The following is a 9,416-nucleotide window of genomic DNA, read 5'->3' on the forward strand; positions in this document are numbered from 1 at the left end:
AAATGACTTAAAAACTAAATTACCAGTTTGGACCAAAAATTGTTGTCTTGTTTATATATTTTTTGCATGAAATCTCTCGCTGTCTTCCTGACTTGATTCTGACCACCGGTGCCTTATTGGATCAGACGGGGTGAGGTCACATGACCAAAACCTCGGCAGGTTTATCCGTTGAGCCCTGCTGTAGGGTTAATCTAGTTTAGAGTGTTCTAGACGCTAAATGATGTTTTTGGATTGTGTACGGAGAGGTGACGGGTAGAAGATGTAAGAGGGTATATACGTTTCATAGGTATTCCCTTAATTATAGTAGTTTGAATTAGAAAACTTGATGATAAAAAAAATCTGCAAAAATGTTAAATAATTAAATGCAGGCTGGGGCCGCTGGGATTGTGGAAAGATGTAAAGTGAGGCTTTCTAATGAAACTTAGGAGACATTCAGTTCTGTATTTTGGAAAACAAAACTTTGTTTTCTGTGCTTAGTCATCATCAAGAGTATTTTAAAGGTCTAGTGTGTAATTTTTTGGAGGATGTATTGTCAAAAAAGTGATATTATATACATAACCATATCTTCAGAGGTGTATAAAGACCTTACATAATGACGCGTTATGTTTTATTACCTTAGAATTAGCAATTTCTATCTACATACACCACGGGTCCCCTTACATGGAATTCTCCATCTTGTTTCTACATATATCAATGCAGAATTAATATGCACACTTTACAGACATTGTGTTTATTATTATAATCACAAAATTTTATTCTGGATGTGATTAATCATGATTAATCGTTGAACAGCCCTGTGTTAAACTGGTCTCAGGTCAGCTGAAGAACCAGCAGGATGTAAATGTCCATAGCCAGCAAGCGAGGACACCTGGCTTCGAGCAGTTGAGCCTCTGTAAAAGCCTCTCCATCGATCTGTGGGTACACATTCGAAGTCCCTCTTATATAAAGACAGTCTGACTCAGCAAACACTGTCTCTCAAACAAATAGAACCAAACCTTTATTCTATTCTACGCTTCTTTGTGAGCATTAAAAAGGAGAGGTCTCTTGTAACAGACAAGCACACTTAAAATCTTCACATTTGTGTTTGATGTATATTTGATGCCATTGTAGGCAGCTTCATATAAAAGCGTCTACAAAACGCATAAATATAAATAAAACGGCAAATGCATTACCAAATTCCTCTTGGGCAAATAGCTGCCCACTCAAAGGCTTTCTGAAATCTTCATTGCTAGTGAATGTGAGTCATGTGTTCCTCTAACCAGCACAATTCAATTTCACAGCCATCAATAGGCCATTATTTCAGTGATCCTTTCGTCTGACTGTTGCATTACCGTAAAGCCCTGAAGAGTGGAGTGTTGACTGTATAAAACGTTTTTGATCAATCCGAGGTATAGTTTTTACCTTCCATCTATCTAGCTATAAAAAGGTAGTAGACTTATTTTATTTGGACATGACATAATACTACCATGGTTGTTCGGACCTGTAAATGACCTAAAATCCTTCAGAAAAGAAAAATCCCTGCTTTTGTAAATTTATGTTCCCTGCCTGTCCCAGCATGCCATTCTTTCGGAAGACAGCAGAGGTGTGTCTGATGGGGTTACACCCATATACTCAAGGTCTAACGCTTGAGAGACACATATTCTAGAAAAGCATCATATTTAAGTTAAAGATGCACTATAAATTATCGGCCATATCTGTATCGGACGATAAATGGTCATTCTTTAAGTTATCGGCCGATAATAAAAATTTAGGCCAATATATTATAGCCGATACATTTTTTATAATTTCCTCTGGTTGAACCATTTCAGGTGCACGCTGCTCACAGTTAAAATCCAGTACAGCACTGTCTTTCTGTCATGATCATTCCATTCTTGTTATAAGGAAAACATTGTTGAAGTAGTATGTAGATTGTAAATTGTAGTAACAAAAGCATATTGATTGAAGCTGACTGCTGTTTGAATACTTTCTGTCTTGTGACCGGTAAGACTTGTGGCTATTGAGAACACCTTTCCGGTTGCTCTGGGAATCCTGAATTAGTGTAAAGTAGGCTTGGTACATGATTTTCAAGGGGAAAAAATATGTTCAGTCTCAGAAAATGTTATATTAATATTTAGGTACTGTTTGGGAGCATTGGGACCTACATATTGGCCTATACATTGGTTATTGATATGGCCTATATATCGTTTATCGATATGGCCTATATATCGGTTATCGGCTCCCAATGTTTAAGAATTATCGGTAATTGGAATCGGCCAAAATTTACAAATCGGTGCATCCCTAATTTAAGTATATCACCGTAATTTGTAGCGTCGTAGTATGGTATAGACTTTTTTACTGAGCTAGAACTACTAAAATCATTAAAATAAAATATATTCAACTTCTCTTGTCTTACAAAGTCGCTATTATACTATAGGATGCCGTTCTTTCAGTAAACAATCAAAGGGTGGATCTTTCATATTTAAACTCCATCCGAAAGGTTTTCTATTTACATTCTCTTTACTGTAATGTGGTCAAAATAATCTGTATTAAAATAATGTTAATTATCCTGTCCAGACATATTTATTTAAATATAAGTTGATACAAAACCAATTACATCACGAATAAATTATTGTACCTAATTACTTTTAAAATATACCTTTTTATTATGTAATAGTTCTCTTTTATTTTATTGTATTTACTGTTCTAAGATCAAAATTAAGAAACATTTTCTCTCTTTCTCTCTCTCCCTCTCTCTCTCTGACACTGTGTACACCCAAAACCTAGCTTTCATGTACTTTTTCAATTTGAATCCAGCCTAACCCTGGTGAAACACACCTCAGCATTATTACATCATCATTCAGCACAGCTGCTGTCACCAGATCATTCCACTAAGAAAAGAGTCACGTTATGTTCAACAGACCCCGAGGGCCTCGCCACCACTGACAATTTCCAATAATTTATCAGTAGCTCAAAATGGAATGCAGCAGATCAGCCGGAAAGAATAAATAAGACTGTAAAGGACCTAGTCTTTTGCTGTTTTAGAGGCTTTGTTTATGTTTTTTGGGGGTTTAAAAATGGATGTTCATGTTTCTAATTTCAAAAAACGCATTTCACATATTTCAGTCTATTGTTCACCACTGTCCCTCTTCTCACAAAACAACTGGATTTCTTCCAGTCTATATAAAGTCCCTCCTTCCGAAACGCTCTGATTGGTAAAGCTGACCAGGTCTGTCGTGATTGGTTCCTTGCATAGAGCGTGTGTGTGAAAATTTCCCACCCATAACATAAAAGCGAGCTTCCTCTTCTCAGGCTATTGTGATTGGTCTGTGCCCCTCTCAGTGCACGTGTATTCATAAGCTTTGGCTTTTAGCAATAAACAATAACAATTGCGTCAACTTCACTTTATCAGTTAAAACATGTGGATCAATCGAAGTGTAACGGAGGTCTGCTAGTGCATGTGCAAACGTCAATCTTCTCTTAAATAAAAATAGGCAAAATATGTCTGCTGTAAGCCTTTTACTACGAAGTTACACAAGAAAGGCTTGTTTAGGAATTTGGAATAAACGTTACTTAGAAAAAAAAAATGATTAGACAAATGTGCTTCCACTGAATCCATAAAGTAGCAAGCTCTTCATCAATGCCAAGTAAATGTGGCCTCTAATACACTAAATTTACTTTATTTCTACCAACTCGACAAAAAGTGGACGGACAACCTTCAAATTTTTCCGTCACTGGTATTAAAAATCTGTCAATGACGGAGAATTGTCGGTTAACGCGACCTCTGGCGAACACAGCTGGATTAAGGTCAAAATCCTTATCATCTCTTAAAAGTACTGAAGCATCTGTGATTTGTTCCAAACGAAACAGAAGGTAGTCATTAGGTTGAAGATTAGTGATATTTGCTAATGATTGTAAATCGTTCTTATAATACCCGCCATCTTTAACAGGACTAGTAGTAACTGCAGCGCCACTAGAGCAGACCAATTTTGTTTTTAGAGAAGAATAGGACCGCCTACGTTATTAACATACGGACACAGAAATAAATAAATAAATGTTGTAATGCATAAATCAATGTTGAAATGCATAAATAAATGTTGATATGCATAAATAAATGTAGAAGTACAAAAATAAATGTAGTATTACAAAAAAATTGTGCAAAGTTGATGATTTTGACAAATGTATTTATTTATGCATTTAGGTTTTTATTGATTTGATTATTTATACATATCTGCATGTATATATTTATGCATGCTTTTATTTATTTAATTATTTATTCCTGCATTTATGCATGTGTTTTTTCATATATTTGTTTATTTATGCATTTATGCGTGTATTTATATATTCATTATGTATTTTATATATTTATTCTTAAGTCATTTCTCGTCCTCCATACCAGGGAAGTAGAGGGCTGTAGTCCGATTCCAGCCGTTCTCTTCAGTCCTTGAAATGTGAATTCTGTTCAAGACAATTTCTCGCTTGGCACTGAACTTTGAGCTTTATCATTTTGCAGGTTTTGTTTATGCTCTAACAGCAACATTACACACTAACTAAAGGTTGAAAATGTGATCACGGGGAATGTGGCCTTTAAGATAACAGATTTAGCCATCTTGTGACTATGACATGTTGTATTTTCCGAACATAGCATGACCCAAAAAATATTTTGACAATAAAAATAAATACATGTTAAAGAACTTCATAACAGAATCTTTTGTAGACCTTTTGTTGTAACTGATATTTAAATATTTCGCTTTTTTTGCAATTTTACAATTCTTCCCGGTCTCCCCCTATGTAATACATTTGAGCAAATTTTGCATATCACCCACAAATCAAAGAATAGTAGTATGGTTGTATAAATATACAATTATTAAAACGATTATGTTCAAAACTCAAACTGTAGGAAAGAGAATTGTTCAAACTAAAGCGTGAATTTCTTGGCATGACTCACTACTATAAACTTGTTTCACTCTTTAACCAGCGTCTGTGTATTCTTGCTCATGCAGGTATGATTTCCAATGGACACTTGACTGATGCCAACCTGATGAGATTACCTCAGTGCACAGAGCTCCAATTACCTCAGCGCCTCTTGGGACAGGATATGGACAGTCATGTAACTTCCTGTCCGATGATGGGAATTATTCAAAAGCCTGTGTTGGCTGGAAGTTCCTTACTGAATGGTAATACAGTCCATGAAACATGTTCTGGATATCACTTGAGTGATACATGTGTATTTAACTAAAGCACAGTCTAAGAATATATACTGTATGTATTGGGTAATTGTATGTGGGTAATATTACAAACCTGGACAGGAAATCCTGTTATGTGTCATCCTGTCTTAAATTCTCCTCTTTCTCCTGACCTGCTCTTAGTTTTCACTCGTTTCCCAGGTGAATCATCATTGAATATTAATTTGTTCTGGTAGTGTCCTCTGGGAATGTGAAGACTGCAAGGGTTTCCCACAACATCCCCTCCACCAGTCACATGATGAAGAACACAGACATTTTCTGTCTTGTGGCATAATTTCCTCACTAATTTACATTCTACACTGTTCTGGTGGACCAGACATTCAGATCTATCACACAGCGTGAGCCGTTCTCAACTCAATTTATTATGAAAACATGAGAGACCAGGCTGGGAAGTAAAACGGAATGCTGGAACAGAAATAATACAAACAGAGACAAAGACGATGCTAAAAGGAAACCGTCGTCTTTCATACAGAAGACAGAAATGACAGCGCGTTAATAAAAATGACATCTTTCTGTCCGTTTTTTTTTATTTTATATCTCACGCATATTTTCGAAATATTTAGAAATATTTGAGCCGTGCACCATCCTAAAAAAGGTTCCCTGTCCTGTTTGGTTCTCCAAAGAGACTTAAACATTCCCAAAACGTTTTGATTTCACAAAAGATAATTTATAAACTAAAACTATATAAAACAGACTATTTTTTTCTACAGCCTATAAAAAGGTAAGAAAGAATAATCCAAATAGTCCAAAATATGCTCCAAGAACGTTTCGCTAACATTCCAGTTACGCTATGAAACGTTATAGTTGAATGTTTGAAATATTCTTCTAAAAATGTGAGTATAACATTTTATCATCATTTTTTACAACATTTAGCAATGCCACGCTGCTTATAAAACACTCTTTTAATGTTACTGCAGGAAGATTTTGAGGAAAGATTTAGAGAACGTTAGCTGAAGTTCCGAGAACTTGGTTCTTTTCTGCTATTGTTTCAAAGACACCTTCTAAGCACCACAACTTTGTCTAATGTTTTATCGCATATTTTCACTAGGCTTAGTTTATACGAAGTACAGTTGATAGCTCTGACATGCTTGGATGCTAATCTGTCCAGACTTCAATCTTTTCTGCTGATGGAAAACCAAAAATTAACTTAACATTTGAAAACAGTTCCTCAGTTGCCCGGGCCGGTCAAAACCACACAGGGACCCATTTGTCATCTCATTCTCCATGGTTTTCCCTTCTTATCACCTCTCGCTCCATCTCTCCTCTCATCTGCCAACCTGCATTACCGCGCATTAGATCAAAGAGCAGTGGGGGGGCAGGGGGTGGACTGCGCTTTTCACAGGCAATCACACGCGCACATTCATTCATGTGACAAACACGTCGAGTCCGATCTCATGACACAGCTCTCAAGAAATGATCGGTTAGGAAAGGATAAACAAAGCCCTGGATTTCGAAACTGACTTCTACTTTCACTTTTGTGAAACGCTTAAACCTTATTGCTTTGCAAGTCAAATTAAGTCTTGACCTTAAACCTTACTGATGCAAAGTTGAGCTCAACGCAAGGTTCAATGCAAAAAAATTTTTTGTACAACACACCAACAACAAATGTATGACGTGGTGATACTGAACCGGACCAATATCACAGTAACCGGACTGAAAATCTCTCACACCGTCTCTCGTTCAATCCTCATTTATTTACCCTTCACATGTTTTATGGATTACAGTCAAACTTGAATAAACAAAACACATTTGCAGCACACGCACAGACAGGTGTGAGTGACATGAGACGTCCATTATTGCTCTCATCATGTTTATCACATATTCATCTTTTCATCAGTTATTCTACAGACTGTCTAGACGTAGCGAGAGATTTTGCTCATCTGTTGGCGTGTCTGCTCGGTAATGGCGACAGACAACAGGATAACAGATTAATTTGGCCTTCGGTGATGGGGAAAGAATCTACCGGCTTTCCTTACTAACCCGGTTACTTTTTCAGCAAAACTTTATCAGCAAAACTTACTGAAACAGTTCTTAATACAAAAGATCAACATTAAAGAAATACTGTACTGCACATCCATCATAAAGGGCAACAGCACAGTTATTTAGTGGGTCAATAAATATTCTCTGAAGCAAAGCGATAGATGCGTGTGAGAAAACAATTCATAGTTAGATCTTATTTAGCAAAACTATAACCAAAACATGCACATCTGAGCACTAAATGATATTATGGCAACATGTCTTGTGACTTCTAATACTTTGTTATTTTGGTGTCAATTTTGCGAAGTAAGCCCAGTTTTCCCCTCACATATTGTTTCACTTTTGAGGATTTCTATTACTTTTATGATGGATGTGTGTGCTTTTTGGAGCTTTAACAAGTTGGGTAAGGGTTACACATATGAACAGTAAAGTGACATTTTTATAAAAAAACATTGTGTTCGACTGAATAAAGCAAGTCGTGTGGCTACAGCTGGGATGGCATGACAGTGTGTAAAAGAACACTTTTCCTGTTTGGTCAACTATTCCTTTGAATTTGTCTGATATTATTTTCTGTGGTAATGCACAACAATCAGCAGATTTGTGCATATTGTGCATACATATAACAGGTAAATTATATTAAATAAATAAAAATCTTCTTTTGTCCAGACACGTCAGAATCTTTTTTTTTTCTAAAAAGCTTGAACACTTTGGTTTACTTCTATACTGTTGTCCGACTGAGCGCTAAGTCGTTTGAAAGCAGATTTGTGTTGGAATGACTTACAGTAACCAATCGAATGAGCGCGTCTAGAACTGGATTACGTAATAAAACAACGCAGCGTCACAATTCCAAACAATGGTACTTTGTTTCTGATGGAATGTTGCATTTTGTACGTACCGTAAATGTCTCTATCGACACAAAGGATAACATGTATTTTGGACATTGGCGAGTAACATTAGCAAACTACATCAACGCACGGACTGAATTACCGGCGATCCACCGCACCGCACCGCACGAAACGATTCGCGTCGTTTTGAACGACCCACACCTGTCGGCGCATGCGCGACATGACCTTTTGATTCATTCAGGCTGGTTGCAGTTTTAAACAATTATATATGTCATATAATACACGTGATTCTCAACCTTGAGGGTGAAGTAGACTCATTAAGTGTCATTAAGCATTTAAATATATATATAACATTAAAATCCCTTCACATGTCCCTGTGGCAATACGATGTGAATGTCAGTAATAACTTTGAATTTAATCTGTTACAGTTACGTTGTGTGTTTCTCTCGCATTTACTACGGTAGGGCGAAACGTAATGCGCCCACGTCCTGTAAATGGTCAAATAAAACATGCCATCTGTATACACGGAGTCTGCTTTAAAGTAAATGACGCAAAACAAGCAACAGATTCGCACAAAACACCGCAATCCCTCCGAATGGAGCAAACCACACCAACAAGTTGGTAAGACCGACCGCGGTCGCTGCTGTAGCGCTTGTACTCACGTATCTCGTGATGAGGCTCCGAATGGTGCTGAAATCCATCCTGTCTTGTTTCTCCTCGTATCTCGTAGTATGTGACAGAAAACGCTAGCTGACCGTTCTGTCAACTCTCTGATCCATGACGGTCGGTCTCTCACGAGCTTGACAACTGACTGTCCTGTGCGACTATTGCGATGACTGCATTTAATGATCCCCTGCTGAAATTAAAAAGCCTACAATATAAAGTCCAAACGCTGTCATAATGTCACGATTCAGTGTCACCTACAGACACGTCGCGATGAATAAACAAGCTCTCGTTCTCTTAATATTTAAGGGACCGGCACTTCTTCGTTGTCAAGTGTCCCTTCGGGCTGTTCTGTGGTGTAGTGATGATGTACTCACTCTACAGCTCGGTGTAGTAAAGCCCTCGCGACGTCTGCCAGCGCCGGCGACGTCACTTGCGCATGCGCACGGTGGAGCGTCACACCCACCCGCCCACGGTACAGGATCAGCCTCCCTTCTTCAGTCCAGTTACTGCCAATCAATCTCAAGCACAAACTGGTACAGGGGATGGACTGGTCAACCACTTAACCAAGTCAAATGTGAACATTTTAATAAGTGCCTGTTTTTATTCATGCAATTTCAACAGTGCCTTGATAAACGTTTCAGGATTGTCCATTAGAAAAAGATGTGACCGGTGATGGTTTACTACCTTACAAAATATGTTCAGACTC

General features: G+C 37.5%; 1 protein-coding gene across 5 annotated transcripts in view; it reads right to left on the reverse strand.

Annotated features, from left to right (window-relative positions):
• The window catches only part of atp11a (ATPase phospholipid transporting 11A), a 62,179-nt gene extending 53,103 nt beyond the window's left edge, over positions 1 to 9,076 (reverse strand). For all 5 annotated transcript variants that reach the window (XM_056771287.1, XM_056771278.1, XM_056771296.1 and 2 more), the window contains exon 1: positions 8,707 to 9,076. In XM_056771287.1, coding sequence (XP_056627265.1) covers positions 8,707 to 8,745 — 39 coding nt within the window. In that variant the 5' untranslated portion in view covers positions 8,746 to 9,076. The remainder of the gene's footprint in view (positions 1 to 8,706) is intronic.
• Positions 9,077 to 9,416: the final 340 nt, after the last annotated feature.

Source organism: Triplophysa dalaica, chromosome 2, assembly GCF_015846415.1.
Source record: "Triplophysa dalaica isolate WHDGS20190420 chromosome 2, ASM1584641v1, whole genome shotgun sequence".
NCBI lineage: Eukaryota > Metazoa > Chordata > Actinopteri > Cypriniformes > Nemacheilidae > Triplophysa > Triplophysa dalaica.